Here is a 26,461-nt window from a genome sequence, read left to right on the forward strand (position 1 = left end):
CCATACATTGTGAATCTGACACAGAATATCACCAAAGTATCAATAGTTTGAGATGAAATGTTTATTTAATAAAGTAGAGCAAAAACTTTGATTATTTTCACAGAATGTTTATTGCTTCTCCTCATTGTTTTAGATATACTAGTGTATTATTTATTCATTATGATAAATTAAACCATATAATTTTTTTTCTGAAGGTGTTTGAGTAATATGAACTGTACTGTGAAAACACCCTTCCTAACCATCTGTAAAAGAATTTGCAATTTTCTTTGGTTCACACTTGGAGATAAAGGGATTGATCTGGAACTGCAGAGCCTGACACTAAAACACTAATGGGGTGCTCTTTCTAAAGAGTCCAATGTTGTCACCCGCTGATAAGCCTGAGTAAAATGTTCTTTTGGGGCTTTTATACCTGAAATCAAAGTAATGCATCATTAATATTTGAGTCAAAGGACAAGTTACAAAAGCAAAAAACGTATTTTTTTATTGCTGATAAATGAAATATTCCTGGCGTGTATTTTTTTATGGTAGATATTATGCTGTATGAATATGCATAAAAGAGCAAAGCTATCCACTGAGAACAAAAAAAATACTACTGTAATTGTTTTTCTTACACAATGCTTCAGCCTAACTGAATTAAGTGTTATGTTCTAAAATAAATATTTTATCATTCAAAATGTTTCAGGAAATGCATTTGGGAAACAATATACACCTGTGTTAGAGATAATCCATATCTTTCATGTAAAATGTACATCTAGTTACGTTTAATAGTTAAAAGTATACCTTATAGCGCCGCTCCAAGCTATGGATAGAAGGAAAAGGATCACCCCACCAGCAAGTGAGAAGAAGGGAGCTTAAGTCCGAGCGATTCCAGTGTCAGCCAATACAAGTGAAGAGATATATGCTGCTCAACCAACCTCAGGAGTCCAATGTTGAGGAATAACCTCAGCCACCATACTTACCAGGCCCTCTGATGCATTTCAACCCACCCACAGAAGTCTGTGACCAAGCCCCGGTGAGCATTGCCAGTATGGTGGCTGAAGCCATTTCTCAACATTAGTTACCTTTTATACTGACTAATCACAGATAAGGATAAGAAAATCTGCCCATGATCAGTTTGCAGGAGGTTTTAGAAACCTGCTTAAATTCCACTTAATCTGGACTTACCAGCAAACCCCATTTATGTTTATACAGGGGGAAGTGGGGGTTCTTTAATCTTAATTCAGACAATTTTCCAGGCTAATAGGAAAGCTATTGTCAAAAGGGAATGGGGTGTTGAGCACTTCCATATTGGATATTTAACAATGCAATGCATTAAAAAAAATACTGTACTATAATATGGAGAGATGGCCCTTTTAATATGCCTTTGCAACATGGAAAAACACCAGTTCCTTAAACGACATGCTTGGGAGATGCTTGTGAACTGTATATGGTGTTAGGGAATAGTACAATTTTCATAGACAGGACCAGTGAGTCTTTGAATGATGTTTCACCTATTACATTTAGCTTACCTTAAATGTAGAAGTGGCACCTAATGTAAATAACTTCAACTTGAAAAAAGGCTTCTTTAGATAGTTTTGCTGCGACACCTGATTTTTTTTTTTTATTAGGTGGTAAAAGAACTGAATTGACAGGTGAAAGTAGTAGCCACAACATGTCTTAAATCCACAGGAAAGTCTATTCTTAAAAATAGACTCAACACTATACAAGTTGACCAGTGGCACAACAGTTTTTTAAGCACATTTCTTTACTGTAGTGTAGTTCATGAGCTTCTTTTGTTTGTTTTTTTCAGTAATGTGTTTCATTGTCTTAGAAGTTAAATAAAATGTATAAACAGAGTGCACAAAACACTTCACAACTAAACATTCCCTGAACCCCCTCCCAACCCTTTATCCACAGTTATTTTCAAAGCATTCAAAATATAGACTTCAGGTATGTGTTTGGTATACATTGTCTGGAGATTACATCTTACAATAAAAATTAAAGTATATTATCTGAGAGACTATAAGCACAAATGTTTGGTGGCTGGACAGCATGTAAGCAGCTTGGTGAGGCCAAAATATAATAGAAACAGATAAGACAGCTTTTACCTTTGAAAAAAAGTGTTAGAGTGTTTTCTCTAAGAGACAATAGCCACACATATTGTAAGTGTGGGAATAGGAACATGGGAATAGGCTGTAAACTGTGAGGTGTAATTGAAGATTTACTCCACAGAAAACATTAAACATTTGGCAAATGAGGTCCAGAAACTCTGCCTGAGCATGTGTTTAGCAGCTGCTGTGGTTTTGAGGAAGCTGCAGTCACTGCTATTCCTCCTTTCAAGCATCAGAGGATCAGAGGCATGTTGAACAGAGGAGATCCTGCCAACATCAGGAAATGTGGCAAAGAGATTCTAATGCAACATCTCCTCAAAGTGCCACATTTTGGCTCCCTCTGGCATGGTGGCAGGAGATCAACCATTTTACCCTTGTATTTGGGATTAATGGGGATCTAGTAGGGTGACCACCCAATATTGGTCCCTCTTTTTGATGAAACAAATCCTCAGCTCTTCACAAATATATTTGAGCATAAAACCTTGATTTTCCAACCAATTGAACTCAAATCATTGGTATTACTAAGGAAAATACTGTCTTCAAAAATATGTCCCTACTCACCTATAACAACTTGGGTGTGGGAGGATGAAATGTCCTTCTTGAAACCTGCCCCATATCCTCCTTACCACCAAAATTCAACACTTCACCTCCTATTCTTCTGCCTCCTGGTGCATCTTATTCACAAAGATGGAGGTAGTAGGCAAATGATCCTGCTGGCTCCAAAACCATAGTAAGTTCTCTTCCTCCTGCTTCTGTGCCTCCATTGCATGCTCTATCAGGCTACAGGACGTGTGCTCCAGGAAGACCATAAGAAGCATTGTATCACTTATCCGTGCCTAGTTTCAGCTCACCAATTAATTTGTTTCTTCAGAAGGTGCCAAAATGCTTCATGCCTCCTGAATGATGACGCATTGATGTGACCCCCTAGAGTTTGGGTGTCAAACTGGCAGCCCTCCAGCTGTTGCCAAACTACAGTCCCATGAGGCATTGACAGTTACAAGCATGACTCCCAAAGGCAGAGGCATGATGGGACTTGTAGTTTAGCAACAGCTGGAGGGCCACAAGTTTGACACCCCTGTCCTAGAGCCTGTCCTCATACCAAAATCTCATAGGTACTTATTTATGGCACAGTGGTGTTGAGGCAGCCTCTGCAGCATGGGCAACATTGAGTTCCAGTGTGTGCGGGTGTCACAAATGAGGCAGCCAGGTAAACATTGGCCAAGTATGACCCCTTAAAGTGATCACAAGCTCCTAAGGCCTGACAAAGAACCTTCAGAAAATCAAGGTACATGATGAAGCAGGCAGGGTTTGTGTGTGATTTTCCTTGGTGAAGGACATCCAGCAGGTTATTGCTAGTGTTACACACACCCTTTCCTGTATGAAGATAGCATAGGGTCAGTCACCTCTCAGCCTGGGCCTTGATAGTGGCTAGCTGTTCTGATTTACTGTGGCTCCTGTCCCCCTGGCATATGAACTACTACACAGCATGGCAGAGTTTAGTTTGAGTTGTAGCATATAACTCTGTGGCACTTGGAGGTGAAGGCTGGTTTTGGGAAGTCAGAGGATAAGGCCAAGAAGGAAAAGGGAGCACAGGTGATTGTATTGTTACCATTGGGCAAGACACATGGGCAGCAACATTCTACATCCTTCCCAATCACCAGAGGATTGACCCAGTATGAACTGAAGAATATGCAGCACCCCTACCCTTGCTTACTGGTCCACATGCACTCTGCTGCTGACAACATTGTCCAGTGGCACAGATAAATGACATTCTACACGCTAGTTGAGTGCAGAAGTGACCTTTTGGGCAAAATAATGGTAACTGAGTACCTGTCACAGTGGTGTAGCTCAGGCCATAATGTCATGGCTTGATTCCACAAGTTGGAATATAAGCTGTTACAAAGCCAGCATTTTTGCAAAGCTGACATTAAGATGATGGACATAGGGATAATTTGGAGATTGTTTTATGCTGCTCCACCAACTGCAGAAGAGACATGTTCAAGCCCTTGTTTGATCCTCCTTAGTATCGGCCCATGATAATCTTCCCTGATTAATGTGGTGTATCCTAAGCCTTTGAAGCTTCCTGTGAAACTCCCATTCTTGTCACTCGAGGCTACATATATTATTGCAGATGCAGCAGAATGCTGTGGACAGGGCTGGGAAGTGAAATGTGAGAAAACTATTTCCCCCATCACAGCACTGATGCCAACTTGTCTCCTTGAGGTGCTGCTCCTGCTGAACTCTGTGCTGCAGAGCCACATGCTCTCATACATGTAATATCTAAATGGCTGGTATTTTTACCATGGTTGATATGCTACAGGCAGAAGCTGCAGAACACAACATTGCTATCTTCCACCTCATCATCCACCCCTCCTCATCTCTGGAGCCTGCTTGACAGTAAGCTCCAGATGCTGAAACATGATTGCCTCTAGCTGCTCCTCCCTGCCTAATGCCCCCCCTCCGTCAAAGGTCCTGACACTACCTTCCTCACCTTCAAAATATGAAATAAGGAATATTTGCACTTTAACGAGATCACAATCCTGCAGCAAATCAGTGATTATGAGGAAGAAGAGCAGCAGGAAGGGATATATAGGAATGCTTTATTAGTCTCTCAATTACCTTCTGCATGTGCTGTGGCTCTATAGCATGGCCATTCTAAGATAGCAGAGGCAGACATGCCCTACCTCTACCAACGCTTTGTCTTGAGGAACCTGCTCACACCCTACTACCGCCAAATGCAAAACCTCTTCTTTTAATTTTAGGTCTGCCTGATATTTTTAATTTAGAAATCTAAATTTAATGTCAGCTATGGCTATATATAGATATATATAGTGTTTAGATGCACACTAATTTACTGCACAAGTATATGGTTACATGCTGCAAAGGACAGATTTACTTTTGTCAACAAGTGTACATTGTGTACGTCAAAATAAAAAGTGCCTAACATAATAAAAATGAAAGTAAAACATATCTCCACAAAAGTGATTACCTCCTGAAACAATAAACTCCAACAAATTTGATTAAAAAAAAAGAAAAAACTGCCAAACAGCAAGGCGTTGCATACATTGCATTTTATTATGTGTTCTCATTAGCTATGAAATCATGAGGGTAATTTTATATGTTTTGCTACCATTATCTATTTAAAATCATTTTATATTGTTTCCATAGCAATTATGTGGTTTATACATTGTGTGTGTATATATATATATATATATATATATATATATATACATTTCCTCATGATCTTTTCAGATGGGGTGGACTCCATCCCAATCAGCAGGGGATCCCTTGTGCAGAGAGTTGGATGACACATTCCTGTCCACTCATTATAGGCAGTGCAGACATGGACAGAGGCAACTCTGCTCTATGGGCAGCTGGGTGTAAATGGACTTTGCTGTCCATTTACACCTGACTACCTTCCAATCCAATCTAACTTAACGGAAGGGGGTAGGCATGTATAAACAGACACAAGCCTGTTTGTACCCACCTGTCCATAGGGGTGGACCATCCATTAGGTTTGCCTGAAAAACCAACAGGTGGACCTGATGAGACCCATCATGTGAAAGGGGAGTAAGACTGTCACTGTGTTTTTAAATTACAGATGTTAATTTATTTGCAAATCAATCAAAGCATGGAATAGCATTTTTTGAATCATATAATTCATAAATCAGCAATGCTTGAGTGCCTAAGTTTATTGATTCTTTTTAGATCAATATATTCAGCCTAATAAAAAAATAGCAGATTACATATTCTTCCCATTTAGTAATTGTTTTTAGTAAACACAAATGTTGGAAACCCTGCAAGTATGACCATATTATATTTACTAAAGTAATACTTTTTTTACCTCGGGCTTTCCTTCAAATACCAAATCAAGTTCTAGGAACATTTCTATTGTTTTTCAATTCCTCTGACCTTGATTGGTTGTTTGAAATGAAAACAGACCAGAGTAAAAATCCAGCCTTAGTAAATCTACTTCTTTTGGCTTTTTATCAACTTTTGCTATATGTTTTCATTGTATGTATCTTCCTTTGCCCTATGTATAAAGCAAGTAGGAAAGGAAAGCAGCTTTCTTGCCCAGAGCAAACAAGCCAATCCAGATGTTCTTTTTCCTTTTGCAGGTTGAAAAATAATAACTAACACTTCCTTATTTTCTTTCAGTAATGCACACATGTTGCTGTCTTCCAGTATTAACCCGAGGGACAATATGCACTCCATGGGGCTGATTTACTAAAAGCAAAAATTTTGATGGGCTGTTGATCTTTGTGTTGTTAAAAATACCCATTACCGCATTTGCTAGAAACATCTGTTTGTGATATTAATGTGTTTGCACATGAACCTACATAACTGCACACTGGCTTAAAGCGGGATTAAACCCAAATCTAAAAATTTTATGTATTGCCATTTACCAATCATTAGATGTGGTACCTGCAATAATTTTATTTTTTTAGGCTTTTTTCCTGTTTTTACTCTGACCAATAACAAACCTGTATTAGGGAGCTTACACTCTGGATGAAGCAACAAACACACCTTTGGGTAGCAGCATTGTCAATCCGGGGAGGGTAGTGTTAGATACATAACCCATGGCAAAAATTATGGAATCACCACTCTTGGAAAATGTTCATTCATATGTTTAATTGTGTAGAAAAAAAAAACAATCACAGATATGCCTCCAAAACTATTTTTATTTAACATTTAAACCTTCTGGCTTCAAGAAATACTTAAAAAATTTAAAAAGAAAGAAAACTGTAGTCAATTGCAACTGTTTTTGCAGATTAATCAGAGGAAAATATTATGGAATCACTGGAGGCGGGGGTTCGAATCCCACTTCTGACACCACTGCAAGTAGGTAGGTGGTCTTTTTCCTGTTCCTTGGAGGCCCCGTCAAGATACCAACGGTCACACCTGGACACAGTTAAGAGATCTCGGAAAGTGAGTGCACTCAAGTCACCTCAGTTGCGATTGCAAACACTTCAGTTTTATTGGCATAACATCAGGGTTTTTATACTGTGGTCTTTGGGCAAACACACCCTCAGACCATCCAATCAAATACATGTACATTTTACATTAACTCAACAATTATTTGTATGAGGTTTGCATTTTCACTCTTCTGCTTTATCTGTCACGCCATATCTGGTCTAACGCCCAGACCGTGACTATAATCTGACCCAACACCCAGACCATGGCTATAATCTGACCCCACGCCCAAGCTGTGGTTACAACTTTTCAGAAATGAGAGTAAAGCTTATCTCTTTTTTGTAAAGTTTGCAAAAACACTCATTTCTACATGAAGTTTTGTTATTGTGTACAAAGTTCATATATATGTATGTTAAACAAGCATCTTGTATTAGTGTATACAAAATGGATTCAGTTATATTCCATTTAATCCTTTCAATCACCATGTACATTGCAGTTCTAAAACAAACATCTGCTAATTAGTCTGCAGTTAAAGAGTGCGTGTACACCTTGATGAGCTGTTGCACCAAGCTGATTGACATGAATCATGGCTCCAACACCAGAGATGTCAGCTGAAACAAAGGAGAGGGTAAATCACCATGGAATGTTTCAAAAGATGTTGGTTGTTCCCAGTCAGCTGTGTCTAAAATCTGAACCAAGTACAAATCAAATGGGAAGATTGTAAAATGAAGTGTACTGGTAGACCAAGGAAGACATTGAAGCGTCAAGATAGAAAACTTAAAACAATATGCCTTGAAAACCGAAAAAGCACAACAAAACAAATGAGAAACAAATGGGCAGAAACTGGAGTCAATGTCTGTGACCGAACTGTAAGACATCGCCTAAAGGAAATGGGATTTACATACAGAAAAGCCAAACGAAAACCATCATTAACACCTAAACAGAAAAAAACAAGGTTACAGTGGGCTAAAGAAAAGCAATCATGGCCTGTAGATGGCTGGATGAAAGTAATATTCAGTGATGAATCACAAATCTGCTTTGGGCAAGGTGATGATGCTCGAACTTTTGTTTGGCACCTTTCCAATGAAATGTATAAACATGACTGCCTGAAGAAAACATGCAAATTTCCACAACCATTGATGATATGGGGCTGCATTGTCAGGTAAAGGTACTAGAGAGATGACAGTCATTAAATTCAATAAATGCACAAGTTTATATTGAGATTTTGGACACTTTTCTTATTCCATCAATTGAAAGGATGTTTTGTGATGATGACATAATTTTGCAGGATGATAATGCATCTTGCCATAGGGCAAAAGCTGTGAAAACTTTCCTTCAAGAAAGACATACAATGTTAATGGCATGGCCTGCAAATAGTCCCGACCTCAATCCGATTGAAAATCTATGGTGGAAATTAAAGAAAATGGTCCATGATAAGCTTCCAATCTACAAAACTAATCTAGCAACTGCAATAAGAGAAAGTTGGAGCTGGATTGATGAAGAATACTGTTTGTCGATAGTTAAATCCATGCCTCAGAGAATTCAAGCTATTATTAAAGCCAGAGGTGGAGCAACAAAGTACTAGTGGTGTACTGTAGTGTTTTTTCATGATTACATAATATTTTACTCAGATTTGAGTGATTCCATATTTTTTTCCTCTGCTTGATCTGCAAAAACAGTTGCAACTGACTACAGTTTTTTTTTTATTTTTTAAGTGTTTCTTAAAGTCAGAAGATTGGAATGTTAAATGAAAATAGTTATGAGGCATGTATGTGATTATTTTTTTTTCTACACAATTAAACAATTTAATGAATATTTTCCAAGAGTGGTGCTTCCATACTTTCTGTCAGAGATTGTACAAGCAGATTTAGATACACTAACAAGTTGAAGCTAAATGACAGCCAACACTTTATAAGCAGCTACAAGTTTTCTTTTCAAGGTAAAGGTATTATATAAATAAAAAAGCTAAACAATATAAGCACCCCCATCAGTGTTAAATGGTTTGTCTCAACACTTTAACTGCTATATCTACAGGACAACTTGTTCTGTTGAAAAACAACAGACTTACTGACTGGATCACCAGGTGAAAATATAAGAAAAAAATAGCCTACAAAGGAATACTAATGCAGTCATCATATCTAAAAATTGGTAAGCTGCAATATAATAAATGTTTGATTTGAAGTTAAATACAGTGCTACTTTAATAAAACAGGAAGGCAAATTAAGAAAAGTCCTGGCACCAAATGCAAACATTAAATGCTTCTAGTTCCAAACCTGAAACACCTTGCCTAGGACAAGTCATACCTGGAATTTAAAGCTGATATCTAGGCCCCCCTTGTGTTCAATCCCCACCCACCCCTAACTAATTGCTGGCATTACAAAATAAAATGGAAATGTCTAAAAACCCGTTTTATTCACCAAAAGCTGTATTCACCTATTGTTGCAGTCCTAAATTTTCTCTCTTCTTCTGTATACAGAAGGCAGGGTTCTTCCTCTTCATGGTGTCTATGTCACTGCTTGCATCGGATGGACACAACCTATTGGCTGTCCAATGGCAAGATTCTGTGAGGATCCAGAAGAAGAGTCTGCATTGGTGATCTCAGTGCAAAACAACTGTCGGGGACCAGCCAGCATGGGCACATCTGCAGCTCTGAATTAGCCATCCCCTGCACCTAGAAACAGTGCCAGCAAATGGCCAAGCAGCAGACTTGTACAGAGTAAGAAAAAAACCCTGCAGGATGGGTTGGGGGAGGGTGAGACAAGGGTTTATATATGCCCAGAGATTACTTTTGAATTATTTTTCATAAAAAATAACAATATTTTAACCACTTGCCTACCGGACACTTTCACCCCTTTCCTGCCCAGGCCAATTTTCAGCTTTCAGAGCTGTTGCACTTTGAATGTCAATTGTGTGGTCATGCAATACTGTACCCAAACTACATTTTTTTTAGACAAATAAAGGTTTTGGTGGTATTTAATTATCACCACTGGGGTTTTTATTTTTTGCTAAACAAACCAAAAAAGATCACAAATTTTGAGAAAAAAAAGTTTTTCTTAGTTTCTGTTATAAGGTTTTGTAAATTAGTGATTTTTCTCCTTCACTGATGGGCACTGACAGGCTGCACTAATGGGCACTGATGAGGAGGCAGTAATGAGGCTGCACTGATATGCGGCACTGATTGGCACTGACAGGCGGCACTGATAGGTACTGATAGGTGGCACTGATGGGCACAGACAGGCATCACTGATGGGCACTGAGGTGGCACTGATGGCATGGACAGCCAACAAAAATGGGCACTGATAGCCAGCACAGATGTGCACTGAAAGCCAACACAGATGGTCACTGATAGCCAGCACAGATGGGAACTGAAAACCAGCACAGATGGGCACTGATGGGTACTATTGGCCACACTGATGGGGCTACACTGATCATCAGGGTACAGTGTAGATGTCCCTCTGAGAAGTGCAGTTTACCAGCTCTCCTCTCCTCACGCGCTGTCAGCGTGAACAGAGAACTGCCAATAACCAGCATTTCCTATTTACACTGTGATCAGCTGTAATTGGACACAGCTGGTCACATGGTAAAATGTGGCTCTGATTGACCCTTTACTTGGACATGTGATCGGCACGGTGCACGCCCTGGGGGGGGGGGGTTGGCTGACTAGCCTACCACGATGTAGACATCTTTTGGCTATAGCGTGATTGGGAACTCGTTAAAGTACATTTTATGCTGGTTTGAACGAGTAAAATGAAAATAAAGCATGGCTTTTTTACCACTGGGTTAATTTTCTCTAAATATTAAAATAGTTTCCACTACTGTCTGAGCTTTGAACCGTTATATTTCTGATCATACATATTATAGTTTTGGCTATTCTGTTATTGCACATAAAATACATTAATTGGGTCAGAGAGCAATATGTTTCACAAATCTAGATTTTTCCTTTTTATACTTAGAGTATAAACCTAAAGAATTGCACTAAATGGAGTGGTCATTAATATTTAAGACACCATATTTTCCACATATGCATGTTGTTAAAAACATACCTATATAAAGCCAACTTAACATTATTTTTAATCAAACATTATCATCCATGTGCATGACATCTGCTTTGTTTCTATCATGTTACAACATAATATGCAGAGGCCTGGATTTCCCAGTAGGCCACCAAGGCCACGGCATAGGGCCCCGCAGTCTCTAAAGGCTAACACAGCATAATCACAATCAAAATGCTGCTTCACCTGCCTAGCTCTGTTATCTGAATTTAGTAACAATGGCAGAGGCAGCCGTGATGCTCACTATTTCTTCACCGTGCCTGCGCAGGCTCTAACCCGGGGCATGCAATCACACTACACTCTTGGATGGTAGGGCGGTACATGTATACATGCAGGCAGCAACAAAGATGTGCTAACATAATAAAGGTGACTAAAGCAATCTAAAATCTGTGGATTACTGCAGTTTGCGCATTACTATTCAATGCTGCACTTTCACCAAATACACCTGAAAATATAGTCCCATTGCACATGGAATATAGCCACTCATAGTATACAAATTAGAACCTTGTAAGATTTCCCATTTCTTTATTTAGCTGTATTTTACTATGCTACTGGTTACTATACAAGTAAGAACAACATGCTTACAAAATTCACCAATGTTAGCAAGTAAATAAAACATACAATACCTTGAATGCCTAAACAGTTGCCATGGTTGTGCATCCTGTAGTGGAATTTATTTTACAGTATATGATCATTTGTAATTTGGTAAATAATTAGTAATAGATTCAGGCATAAGTAGTTACTTGAAGACTGACAATTGTTGCCTTGTCAGGAGCCTGACAACACCCACTCGCTCCCATCTCCTGAGAATGCATAACAGTTTCAAAATAAAAGAGCCTAGTCATTAAGAGCAACTAATAACAGGGCCTGTTATTTGATACTGTAACACATCTCCAGAGGCTGGAAGGCAATGGTTATGTTTAGCCAGTTGTAAGGGCAACAATTCACAAAGCTTAATTATGGGTATATAAATCTTTAAGAGATATAGCCAATGATTTAAGACTCACTATACAGATTATTGAAAGATGTCATTGTACGTCAATGGCACTTGTATGGCATCTTGCCCCTTATTTAACCACTTGCCCTCCAGAGGATTTATCCCCCTTTCCGACCAGGCCATTTTTTGCATTATGGTGCTGAGTTACTTTTACTGACAATTATACGGTCATGCAACACCACACACAGATGAAATTTACATCCTTTTTTCCCCTCGAATTGAGTTTTCTTTCGGTGGTATTTGATCGCCCGTGCATTTATTTTTTTGCGCTATAAGCAAAAAAAGACCGACAATTTTGAGAAAAGATAATATTTTGGACTTTTTGCTATTAAACATGTCCAGTAAAAAAAATGTAAAAAATCACATTTCCTTATAAATTTAGGCCAAAATGTATTCTGCTACATGTCTTTGCTAAAAAAATCCAAATACATGTAAATTAATTGGTTTACGTGAAGTTTATAGCATTTACAAATGGCGGTATAGGTACTGAGATTTTTTTTTCCTACTAGTAATGACGGCGATCAGCGGCTTAACAGGACTGCGGGACTGTGGCGGGCATGCTGACACTGGGGGTGAACTAACTTGGTGTCACTGACATCCCCAGTGACATCAATGCAGTGATCAGTGCTAAAAAAAACAGCATTGACACTGTACTAATGGCACTGGGCAGGGAGGGGTTAATGTGAGGGGCGATCAAAGGGTTAACTGTGTGTAGGGAGTGTTTTACTAGGAGGCAGGGGGTGTGTGCTATACTGTAAGTGTGCCTGAGCTGACAGGGAAGTAGACTGTCTGTAAACAAAACAGTCTTCCTCCCCATCGGTGATTGTTGGTAATCAACAGGTGATGGTGGGTAATCACTGGCCAGGACCCGGTGATTGACATCCATGGCCATGAATGGCAGCATGGGTAGGGCGTGAGCTTGGCTTGCGTGCACCCCCTACCTGGAAATGAAAATCACATATTTAGTGGGGCAAAAAAGTATTTAGTCAGCCACCAATTGTGCAAGTTCTCCCACTTAAAAAGATGAGAGAGGCCTGTAATTGGCATCATAGGTAGACCTCAACTATGAAAGACAAAATGAGAAAAAAAACCCAGACAATCACATTGGCTGATTTGGAAAGAATTTATTTGCAAATTATGGTGGAAAATAAGTATTTGGTCACCTACAAACAAGCAAGATTTCTGGCTCTCACAGACCTGTACCTTCTTCTTTAAGAGGCTCCTCTGTCCTGCACTCATTACCTGCATCATTGGCACCTGTTTGAACTTGTTATCAGTATAAAAGACACCTGTCCACAACCTCAAACAGTCACACTCCAAACTCCACTATGGTGAAGACCAAAGAGCTGTCGAAGGACACCAGAAACAAAATTGTAGACTTGCACCAGGCTGGGAAGACTGAATCTGCAATAGGCAAGCAGCTTGGTGTGAACAAATCAACTGTGGGAGCAATAATTAGAAAATGGAAGACATAAAAGACCACTGATAATATCCCTCGATCTGGGGCTCCACGCAAGATCTCACCCCGTGGGGTCAAAATGATCACAAGAACGGTGAGCAAAAATCCCAGGACCACACGGGGGGGCCTAGTGAATGACCTGCAGAGAGCTGGGACCAACGTAACAAAGGCTACCATCAGTAACACACTACACCGCCAGGGACTCAGATCCTGCAGTGCCAGACGTGTCCCCCTGCTTAAGCCAGTACATGTCTGGGCCCGTCTGAATTTTGCTAGAGAGCATTTGGATGATCCAGAAGAGGAGTGGGAGAATGTCATATGGTCAGATGAAACCAAAATAGAACTGTTTGTTAGAAACACAACTCGTCGTGTTTGTAGGAGAGAGAATGCTGAGTTGCATCCAAAGAACACCATACCTACTATGAAGCATGGGGGTGGCAACATCATGCTTTGGGGCTGTTTCTCCGCAAAGGGACCAGGACAACTAATCCATGTACAGGACAGAATGAATGGGGCCATATATCGTGAGATTTTGAGTGCAAACCTCCTTCCATCAGCAAGGGCATTGAAGATGAAACGTGGCTGGGTCTTCCAACATGACAATGATCCCAAACATACCGCCCGGGCAACAAAGGAGTGGCTTCGTAAGAAACATTTCAAGGTCCTGGAGTGGCTTAGCCAGTCTCCAGATCTCAACCCCATAGAAAACCTTTGGAGGGAGTTAAAAGTCTGTGTTGCCCAGCGACACCCCCAAAACATCACTGCTCTAGAAGAGATCTGCATGGAGGAATGGGCCAACATACCAGCAACAGTGTGTGCCAACCTTGTGAAGACTTACAGGAAACATTTGACCTCTGTCATTGCCAACAAAGGATATATAACAAAGTATTGAGATGAACTTTTGATATTGACCAAATACTTATTTTCCACCTAAATTTGCAAATAAATTCTTTCCAAATCAGCCAATGTGATTGTCTGGATTTTTTTCTCATTTTGTCTCTCATAGTTGAGGTCTACCTATGATGCCAATTACAGGCTTATCTCATCTTTTTCAGTGGGAGAACTTGCACAATTGGTGGCTGACTAAATACTTTTTTGCCCCACTGTATATACGTGATTGTGCACACCCCTGCCGCTGTGTAGCAGTATATCTGCTATACGGCAGCAGGGAAGAGGTTAAAGATATACTTATTGTGAGAAACAGCTGATCCCAAGTTGATGTGGTGGATGGCACTATGAAAATCAGAATTGGTACAGAAAGGATACCTGGTAGCTTATAACAGGTAGCCCAATGGTGATGTCCAGTTAGGATAGTTGGGCTTGGCCAACAAATGGAACATGCTGCACCCAAACAAGCTCTTGTGAGGCAGTGTTTGAGTAGGATATCTAACCTGAGTGACAGTGAGAGACTTTAAAGTGAGTCAGTCTGTGACCAGAACAGATCAGGAGAGGCTCAGTCCAGCAAAGTGGCTAGACCTGAAAGACAGCATGCCAGTAGGCTGCTAATTGTCTTTATGGCCCATGGCCCATGCAAAACTTTATGTGGGAGAAATAAAACAATACTGCACATGATACTTTTTTTTATTTGCTCTAATATACAATTTTTCAGGCCAAGATTTCCTTAATTTTAGCCATATAAGTGGGCAGGAAACCCTGAAACCTGCACTAGTGAAAAAGGTTATTCTTTAAAAATGCTCTACTGATGGTGATTCCTAAACTACCTTATTGCAGCTATAACATGAGTCTGAAGCAGGAAGCTTTTTTTGCCTTAAACAACAAATTAAACCAGAACAATTTTGTTTTTGTGGACAGGTTGGGAAAGAGTTGAAATAAATTTCTCTCAGGTTTTTAATTTTGTATGACCTTATTTGGGTAGATATTCTCTCACTCCCTGTTCCTGTGACACCCATACTAAACATGAGGCTGGAGAACACATACTATAGACAGCAATAAAGACAGTATCAGAAGGGAGACAGCATTAAAATAAAATCACAATTTCAAGTTCTTTCCATTCAGTGTATAGACATACTGCACATGTAGACAGAGTGTGCTGCATTGAAAAAACAATGGATGGAGCTATCGTAATCAAATCTTGTAAAAAATAGGCAATGCTAGCGCACTGAAATGCTTGCCAAGAGCTTGCATAGCAACATTTCAGGGCCACGGAACGTACCCTTCATCAGTCTTTGAAAAGTTGAAATCTAGGTGACAAATAAAAACTCCTGAACATTCTTTTTTGCTGGTGATGTGCATTTTTCACAGAAAAAAAACTGACAAACACCTGGAAAACCACTCCCCATTCTATCCAAAGCAAAATAAAAAGTTTTATCTTTGGGTTTTCACCAGATAACAGCTTCCTTTTGCTCTCCTTGTCCCTGTTGGAGATGCTTTCTCACTTGTTCTGATGATACACTGTTTGTGGGAAAGAAAGTGAAGGTAAAATTCTCAGTGGGTCCACAGACAATGTTAAAAAGTGAGAGAGGTTCTAACATAACTTACAATGCTGTTGTTGGGGTAGGAACTAAGAAGATATTTCCCAAGAGAGATCTTAGAGCAGACTTTTTCATCCGGGGTGCCATGGCACCCTGGGATGCCATCTGATGTCATCAGGGGTTGCGCGGCATTGTGGTTGAAAACATTGTTCAAAGATTAGCCCGAACTGCTGCTCCTCTACCCAACTGTAAATTGGTTCAGAAAGAGCTCAGTAAGCACAGGTGGGGAGAGGTGTCTTCCTGAGTTTTGAGCTCTCCTCTTCCTCCTACAGGGTAGTACTGTAAAGTGCAGTGCCCATTAGTGCTGGTAAAGGTGCAATGCTGTACATTTTTAAAACAGTCATATGTACGTGTGTATGTATATGTTGTATGTACTGCATGAATGTGTGTGAGTTTTTGTGTGTGTTTGTGTGTGTGTATGTATGTTACTTTTTAATCTTGAACTTTAATCCTATACAGTCAGAACTGCCACATTTGACCGGTGATGAAGAGGTGATATGTCCCCTTCTCACCGCCTGTTTTAACCCCCTAATTGCAGCACCAACGTTCCACAATCACATGCAATGCAAAAAGCCCCATTCACCAGGGGATATACTTACGTATGACTGTGGCTACTGCCTTCACAACTAAAGGGGGAGCAGTTGGGGGTAGTAAACACATGGCTAAACAGCATGGTTTTACTGTCCCCCAACCTCATGTGTGAAACAGCACTTGGTTCACATATGTGAGGCTGTGTAATGCTTGTAGGCCAGCCCATTCATTTCAATGGGCTTCCTTACCCACAGAAACAGGGGGAAAGAGGCCCAGACCCTTTTTATGAAGTCAAACTGCACCAATTTGGCACACATGAATACTTGTCATGTTTGCCAATGCATGGGGTGCCATGTCTACGTGTCAGGAACATGTGTGATTTTACGTGTGTTCCTGACACACAATAATGTGAACCAAGCCTTAGACTAGGGTGCCTCAAGACTGAAAATATTTTTCAAGAGCACCCCATCTGAAAAAGGTTGAAAAACACTGCTTTAGACAGACAACCTTCACCACTCTATCCAAAACTACATACGTTTTGTCACGAGTTTTATGGAGAACCTCTTCTCAACAAAATAAATGTGGCACCGAATTGATTTAGATGCAATGTTTTTAAATACTTTAGGATGCAAGCCATTCATAAAACCAATACTCAGTTGTCTTCATGGTCCAGGCATTTCACAGCACTAAAAGCTTCCGACTATGTAAAGCTTGCTGTAACCGTATTGGTGATTTATATAAAAAAAACCTCTGACATTCTTGATTACTTGGCAGCACAAGATGAATGAAGCAAAAGGGATTTCACCAGTGACTGTTTGCTCTACCACATTATGATCCTGACTCATATGTCACTAATATGCTTACATTTGAGGATATGACCAAAGTTCTACGCAATGCATACCAACATTAGTAAATAATCTGCATCCAGCTAGCTTGTAAGGCTGCTTCTATTATATTAACATATAGCAATGCTGAGGTTCACAGAAAGACAATCTTTACCTTAGGTCACCATCAGTTCTGACCAGACTGTCATTTACCAGATTGCCACTAGTTCATTTGGATTTGAAAATGTCTGTTGACACTGCTTTTGCTATCTCTGGTATCAAGCTAGACTTAAGAGGATTACATGTAATACCATGGTTTCCTTACACTGCATTCATAAAAACCTGAACCTTTTTATGTTTCTAAAGGACAGTCCACTGATATCGCATGGCTTAACAATGTGTGAATGTAGGCCCAAACTGTCCTAAGTTTGTTAATGTCAAGATAGAAAGCCATTTACTTGCATATCTTTATATGCTAACTCTATATATCAACAAATAAATGAACCATAAATTTTCCAACTATCACCTAAACTGAATATTCTTATGCAAATTGAATATTTGCCACAACTTATCACAAATGAAACCAACTCAACCTAGACTGATTAAAGGCATACTAACAGTAATGATGATATCAATAACAGCAACAACAATAAAAAGTAGTCCTTCAGCATGGCAAACGTTTTATAAATAAACTGTCTTGTACTGTTATAGATAGCTCTAAATACCACCCTGGGAACCAAGAATGAACCCATTACAAATTTGCACTTGTATCCAGAAAAGCTATTTTTTACCATGCTGAATAATATGAATTTACCTGTAGTATGCAAGGTAGTAAACCGCATTTGAAACGCTGAGTAAGTAACCTTTATGCATGATGTTTTTCTATTACTCTAACACTGCCGTAAATGCTGACAAAACTATAGAGCCTGCCTAAAATGCATGATATATTGATCCCAAAAATGAATAAAACAATTTAAATAAATTGCACTGAAACAGTACCTTGAGTTCCTGTGGGTTAGACAAATGTGAACTATCTGTAGAATTCTCATAATCATGGCATGTGGTAAACAGTCACTAAAAAAGTTTATATATATATATATATATCACATAAACTGTTAGGCTCAATATGGAATTTCTATCTTTGGAGAAAAGGGAGGTAAGAATCCTAAAGGGCCTATAATGTGCCAGTGAATGTATATGACACTGCCTAGAAAATGCTTCTAATAACCTAGTGAAGCACTATGTCCTGTGCTTTCTGCAATATATCTTATGCGTTCTATGTGGATAGAAAATGATTGTGTCTTCAGCTGACAGTACTCATTTTGGCAGGATGCTGATACCATTACTGTATGTGTACAATTTAGAAAATTGTCATCCCTGGATGTGAATGCACCACGCATAGAGATAAACCTCACCACAGATGTGTAACTATGCAAACAAATGTTAGAAATTTGCAATAGTGGGTGTCTAAAAGATATTCCTCAAAATGAACTTATATTCATAGCGAGTGTTAATTTTCTAATTAACATATTGTTGATATCACATCTTGCAGACCAAAGCAATGTCTAAACTGAATTACATAATATCACCAGAACTCACCAGCCTTTTTTTTCTAATATAGTTATTGTTAATAAATACTTTCTATCCTGGAAACTGTACTGGAGCAAGCTTAGTTAACCCACATTAAAACTTGATAATCTAATAATGACTCTTTTAAAGGGATAATAATTTTAATTCCCCTATCTGTCGCAATAAAGATGGTATACAGCTAATCCAGTTTGCCCTTTCAATTAAACGTATTCAGCATGTTCTATTTATTCAGCACCTGAATGGGCCATTAAAATTCTTGGTCGGTAAGAGTTGTATGCTATTCGCTGTTGTTTTTAAATTCCATTAAATCCAAATAGTCTTTATCGCCCCATGACCACTGTGACTTCAATCAGCCAATTTAATTACCTTACAAAATTGTCAGTAGAAAAAGCAAAGAAAAACAGGAAGGGATGTGACGTTATCAAATTGAAATCTTTCTCTCTGGTGTTTAATCTGGACCAGTCAATAAAAATGCTCCTCAACTCTTCCCTTCAAGGGATATTCAACCTCACGTTCTACCAAGGTGTTTTCATGTGCTTGAAAGTTCTTGAGCTGATGAACACCAAGTTTCCCTTTGGCTGACTTATCATTGATGCCTGATATGATATAACCTTGATGGAACTGATGGACAATAGCTTGTATGAAGAAAGAAATAAGACCACAGAATACATGAATTTTTCAAGCTATGACAAAAACAGTCATTGTTTTGGATATATATTCAAAATATGTCGATATCATACCATTCAATGGCTACTGGCATGTATATTAATGTAATAGTTGTCCCATAGTATTGTGATTATGAATACATCTTACAATGGTTCATCATAAATGCAAATGTACAATCCTAAGTCTAGTTTCTTAAACAATCTAAAAAACACAGGACCAAATGAACACCATGGCTCTTTTTTATTTCTGTAATCAGCCCTAGTTGCATCTCCCTGAGAAAATAAAAGCATAGCGCAGCACTATATTTTACAAGTATAATACATTTAACAATGTTTTCAATAGAATGAGGCACATAGATGCACAATACATCTAACTTTTAAAAAGTTTACATTTGCATACAGGTAATGTGAAAAAGTGGGATTAGTAAAAAATCAAAAATAGACTTAAATATTAATGTAATGTTACCATTAATTAGCCTCATAATTATTATTTGAAGAATCCATCAGACTTGTTAGCAAGGGGTGAAAATACTAAGACATAACAAGGTAACCCATGCCAGTTATTTTCTGTGCCATCCCCCGACATATGAATCACATTTTGTGATTTTGTTGGCTTGTATGCCTCGCTGACACCACACTACAGACAGATAAGCACAGGCAATGTTCTAAACTTATGACTAAGAGCATATGCAGGGATAAATGTGGAATACAAAATTAATAACAGGGGAAAATGTAATGAGTAAAACAGGTTGCCTAGCAGTGAGACTTGTATTAATTCAATGAAAAGTGGACAGACGTTGCTATGCATTTCTCACTGATGGCACGACACACATGATGTGCCATTAATCCTACTATATACATATATATACTGTAACACAACAATGTGTATGTTGTAAGATATATATATATATATATATACTGTAACACAAGGGTGTGTAATTTGGAAGTGACATTTTATGAATTTGGATCAGATTCCTGTTAGAGCATGCTAAAAGCTGGAATCCTGACTCCATAGTAGGTGAGCAGAGAAAGGTTATGGGGGTGTCAGTTGGCAGAACAGTTGCATTGTTGCTTTGCACAGGACCTCAAAGCACAGCGATTGTTTAAAGACTTGCTTGTTGCCATAGTGCTGCAGGCAAAAGCAGAAAATCAGCGGCTAGTTGTCCCTTGAAGACTCTCGTCAGACAACTCTTGACCTCAACCGAGCAGAAGGGAACATGAGGATTGCTAGTACTATTGTTATTAATATTGTCTAATGTTGTGTAAAAAGCTGGACGAAAGAATGAAAAGAATGCTCCATTGTCTCTGGAAAAGGGGCCGACGTGGGAAAACATGTTACCGTGAAGACTGAGTTACATCCGCAAACCAGCTGTCACGGTCAAATACCAAGACGAAGGCAAAGGGAAATATTCTGTAAAACGCCCAGTGCTTGCAGAGTATTAAACATTCCCCAGTGTGGTGGTAGGCAAGGGTCATCATCATCATCATCACTCCTATTCACGCTGTAGCCCAGGCACTGGATACAAGTCATCCACACACTCTTCAGACATATCCATGGATAGTGCTTTATAAGGCGGCTTCCAGTAATGACGAGTGACAATGAGCAGCTAATGTACAAGTAGCATTACTTCATATTGCTATGTTACTTGACAGCACGATTACTTATGTTACATATGATTTATAGGAGACAATGGCTTTTTTTTCCACGTTTCCCAATCAGTTAAACAGCCGTAGTTGGAAGTTGAAGGAGTAGACACACATGCTGTAGCTAGCAAGTGATTGCTTTAATGGATGAGTGACATTGTGTCACGCCATCATTACAAAAACATATTTAACCGGTGCATTGCTTCTATTGTGATACACTGGTTCTGTTCACACTGTGCAGAGCTATTCATGAAGGGCTTTACTGACATGTGTCTGTGCTTCCAAAGAAACCAGCCTCCGTAGAGACAGTTTCTATGAGCAACGTGCCTCAAGCATCACCTTATAACCAGATGGAGTCAAAAGGAAAAGACCACTATAAACACAAAACATTACATTAATAGCAGATCTATGTCTTCTCCAAGATATGGGCATTTAATTTATAAGCATCTATTATGGGTGCCACTTATCCATCCTTAAGTGACCATGAACAATAAAGCAATATACACTCAACCTTAAAAAACACCTCCCTTTTCCATTTATATGGACCTGACAGGTCTTCAGTTCAAAATCCAGGAATAATTAGAACCAGTGTGTACATGTAGACCATTGAAAAGGAAGCTAAGCGTTGGCTTTAACAAGATGCCCTTCCCATATGTGTGGGTTTTTTTTTTCTCCATCAGCACCTGTTTGATGGCATAGCTCTGCCTAGTTCTACTCGGATAAAGTTTTCTCAGACTTTTAAAGAAAATGGATTGGCTTGCAGGATTGAAGGTTTAACCCTTAACTAAGAGATGTACCCACTTTAACACACAGCTCCCTGATTGTTTCTTGATGATGATTAACAGCTCACTATGGGCTGAAGTATAGGATCAAGCAAGGTGCCTCTTTCTTCAACTACAGGGTTGTGACATTCTCATCCCATAAGTCTTGATGAATGCCACTGCAACTTATTATAAGAGATCATAAAAGAGAAAAAAAGGTCTATGGAGGCAACCTGCTCCCAATAAACAAAATACTGGCAAACAAAACGCTTGCGGGGCTGTGAAAGAAATACTATTGTTGACATTTTTATGTGACTGCTGACTAGCAACTCCCCTTCAGACATTCAATACACAATAAAAAAAAAAAACCCACACACATACAGGAAAGGATGACTAACATGTTACAAAAGACACAGAGCTAAATGAATGGTGCTAAAGCTACAATGACACATTCCTATTATATATCCATCATTATCACACTGCTGTTTCATCCAACGGACTGCAGTGACAATAATCCATTTCTGCAGACACAGTAGATGTAGGAGAGTGTGTTTTGCTACCAACACAGGGACCTGGCTGCAATAAGCCCACCTTAAATCCCTAGCAGCAGACATGAGACAAGTAAAAAAAAAAAAAAAAAAGGCAAATCTTACCAAATCGCAAAACGTGCGTTGTCCCTTGAGTATAGCCAATCCAAAACAAGCAAGCGGCCAATGTTAGGTGGCACCTGAAGAACGGATGAGTTAGAAAAAGGCAAATATTCTTCATGGTTTCAGCGTACATCCGCACGTTTCCCTTCAGCCTCAGAGCGTCGGCAGGCAGGCAGGCAGGCAGGGGAAGAAGAAGAAGAAGGAGAAGAAGGAGAGGAAGGAAAGGACACAGACTGGTGATGGCCCTCAGACACGAATCACGGCATGGTCACACAGACACCAGCGAGGAGGGATCCGCTTCCCAAACCCATTAGCAATCCCTGCATGTTCTTCATTCACTGCGCCAAGGAGCAACCTTCAACTGCAAGGAATGGTGGGACATCCATGTTAGTCAGAGGGGGGAGAATCCTTGAGAAATCCAAACGCCTATGTCCATCCCGGTGAGCCTGGAAGGGATGAAAGGAGGAGGGGGGGAGGGAAAGGCAATCAATAGATAATCCAGGGAAAAAAAAGAAATCGCTGAGCTGTAGTAGCAGAGGGGCGAAGTCTGTGTGTAGAAGCGGTTTAGTAGGGGGAAAAGTGCTTTGCTGCTTTCCCTTTCTGCTGCACTGCTGCACAGCTTCTGACGTGCAGCCAAGATTAAGTGAGAGAAATTGAGATCGCTCCTCTCTCTTTTTTTTTTTTAAGGCTGCCAGCCAGACAGCGTTAAGCAACGGATCTGATTTCCCTCGTGCTGCATGCTTTTCAGTCGTGCCTGGAGTGCCCAAGGGGCTGTTGGCGATCAGGCTTGTGCAGCCCCTATGGATGATCGATAGGTGCTGATCGCTAGGTGACTGTCATGTGCTGCTACTGCTCCTGCTACTGCTGCTACTGGAAATCAGGAACTTTCAGATGTGTCGGATCCAAGGTTCCAGTGTTCCAGCTCATCACTACAGAAGGGTTAACCCCTTCCTGGAAGAAGGGCTATGCTACTCCAGGCTAAACGCTTCTGCCATCATTTTTTTAAATTCTTTTATTTTGATGAATATGCATTGCTAGCAAACAGACATGGAAATGTACATCTATGACATTTGATTTTAATGGGTATACAAAATAGCAAACAGACATTTAAATTCACATCTGTGATAGTCTGCCATCATTTTTTTTAGTTCTTTTTTTAATGGGTATGCATCATAACCAACAGACATTTAAATTCACATAGCATGCCATCATTGTTTTAAGCTCTAATTAGCATCAAGTAGCATTTGGCAAGCGATCTAAACTTTAACCCTGAACAGCATTACTGTCATGTGTTACACCTACACTTTGGGGGAGATTTACTCAAACTGGTGCACTCAGAATCTGGGGCAGCTGTGCATGGTAGCCAATCAGCTTCTAACTTCAGCTTGTTCAATTAAGCTTTGACAATAGATCCTGGAAGCTGATTGGTTTCTATGCAGAGCTGCACTAGATTTTGCACTCTCCAGTTTTAGTAAATAACCCCCTTTGTGCCTTAGAGATGTCATGGGGACCCTCCCTGGCTCCAAGGCACAGTTATTGCAGCGTTTGCCTATGTTATGTGTGCAAATGGTTAATAAACTGGCAACTTATGGATATGGGAAAGTAGGTTTTAACTTTTAAATGCCTCCCCCTCACCTAGCAATACTGATATGATTTAACTGAAGGCTGCTCCATCCAACTGAAACAAGGGATCCTTTTTATTAAGGGAATTTTGAATGCAAATAAAATGACATTTTATTAAAAAGAAAAAAAAGATTGTGCTGTGTGTTTTTTTCACGCTGAAAGAAATATGGATTGCTCTATAGGTTTCCAAAATGAATCTGAATATATTTACTGAAGACAAATAGTTTGTCGATATCAATAACCCATTCTGAAATTATTCAGCATCACTGCCCTTCCAAATGGAGGCATAAATGCAGTGTCAAAGTAAGTATCACAAATGGTCGGGGCTGATATCTGGAAGGCAATTCTGTGAAATGCTGTGGCAGGAGCAGACTGTGTATAAGAATAGCTTGTACAAAAATCAAGGAGCTAGCGACTCCTTCAGTTCGTATATACACACATAGATCTTTTTGAAACACACAATAGACAGTTTCAAATTCACAAAATGCTAGGCTATGTTATTTACCCCCTAGATGATCATATAGAATGTCTAGCTTTGGTGATGTGCTAAGAGCCTAGCCAAGGTTTAGAAGAATTCCCAGGTTAAAAGGAGGTGCAGATCTCTTGTTGATTAACAGCACCAGGCACGTGTAGTAAACACCAGCAGAGCAATATTACTGTCATGGAGATCAAATTCAAGTTGAATATTATCCCCCCATGTGTTCAGGCTCTCAGTTTTGCCTAAATATAGCCACTTCAATTTAGTATTCCAGTAGTGCCTACCCAGGAGTGCATGCATCGTCGGAAAACATCTTATAACAAAGCTTGTCACAGTATCCCCCAGAGGACAATGCATATTCACTTGAAAGGCAGCTGCTCTAAAATCTGGTTATCTAGCCATATTGTAGAAGTACACATTGACTGGTCATTTAGGAGACAGATTGTGGCTGACCATATTGAAAATGATGTGTTACAGAATTGACGAGGGATATGGGACAGCATTTATTGAGTAGGATGTTTCAGCACCAAAGGATTGTGCCTTAACAGTACCTACTTCAACGTCTTTACAGTACTGGTGAGGAATATGGGGCCGCAATTATTGAGTAGGATGCCTAAACACTAGGATCAGAACCACAATAGTTACTAATTTAATACCTTGCAGTACTGGTGAGGAGTATGGGGAAGCAGTTATTGAGTAGGATGCTTAAAGACTAGGATCAGAACCACAATAGTACTTGATTTCATACCTCCCTGTAATGGTGAGGAATATGAGGCAGACGTTATTGAGTAGGATGTTTAAGGACTAGGATCAGAAGCACTACAGTTCCTAATTTAATACATTGCAGTACTGGTGAAGAGTATGGGGAAGCAGTTATTGAGTAGAATGTTTAAGGATAAGGATCGGAAGCACACTAGTACCTTATTTAATACCTTGCAGTACTGGTGAATAGTATGGGGAAGCAGTTATTGAGTAGAATGTTTAAGGACAAGGATCGGAAGCACACTAGTACCTTATTTAATACCTTGCAGTACTGGTGAATAGTATGGGGAAGCAGTTATTGAGTAGAATGTTTAAGGACAAGGATCGGAAGCACACTAGTACCTTATTTAATACCTTGCAGTACTGGTGAATAGTATGGGGAAGCAGTTATTTAGTAGGATGTTTGAGGACTAGAATCAAAACCACAATAATACCTTATTTAATACCTTCCAGTACTGGTGAGGAATATGAAGCAGCAGGTATTGAGTAGAATGTTTCAGCACCAAAGAATTGTGCCATAATAACACTTGGTTTAATGCTTTGCAGTGCTGGTGAGCAGGGGCGGACTGACAACTCATGGGGCCCCTGGGCAATAGGGGATCATGGGGTCCCTGTGTCCTTGCCCAAACTCAAAAAAGCCTATGAAAAAGGTACCAGGGGCATCTCATGGGGCCCCCTACTGACCCCGGGCCCTCAGGCAGTGCCCGAGTTTCCAAATAGTCAGTCCGCCCCTGCTGGTGAGGAATATGGGGCAGCAGATATTGAGTAGGATGTTTAAGGACAAGGATCAGAACCACACTAGTGTCTGGTTTAATACCTTGCAGTAATGATGAGGAATATGGGACAGAACATAAGATAATGAGTAGGATGTTTATGTACTAAGATCAGTACCCCACTAATACTTGATTTAACACCTTGCAGTATTGGTG

The 26,461-nt window shown here is 39.7% G+C and overlaps 1 protein-coding gene across 2 annotated transcripts in view; it reads right to left on the reverse strand.

The window, feature by feature from the left end:
* GRIK2 (glutamate ionotropic receptor kainate type subunit 2) overlaps nucleotides 1-26,461 on the reverse strand; it is an 855,383-nt gene that overhangs the window by 821,888 nt on the left and 7,034 nt on the right. The window contains exon 2 of one of the 2 annotated variants that reach the window (XM_089665163.1): nucleotides 22,673-23,115. In XM_089665163.1, coding sequence (XP_089521289.1) covers nucleotides 22,673-22,802 — 130 coding nt within the window. In that variant the 5' untranslated portion in view covers nucleotides 22,803-23,115. Of the gene's footprint in view, nucleotides 1-22,672; nucleotides 23,542-26,461 lie in introns of those variants that run through there. The other variant, XM_089665154.1, reaches the window with a different exon arrangement.

This window comes from Staurois parvus, unplaced genomic scaffold, assembly GCF_062004578.1.
Source record: "Staurois parvus isolate SC_StPar_1 unplaced genomic scaffold, SC_StPar_1.0 ptg000048l, whole genome shotgun sequence".
Classification (NCBI taxonomy): domain Eukaryota; kingdom Metazoa; phylum Chordata; class Amphibia; order Anura; family Ranidae; genus Staurois; species Staurois parvus.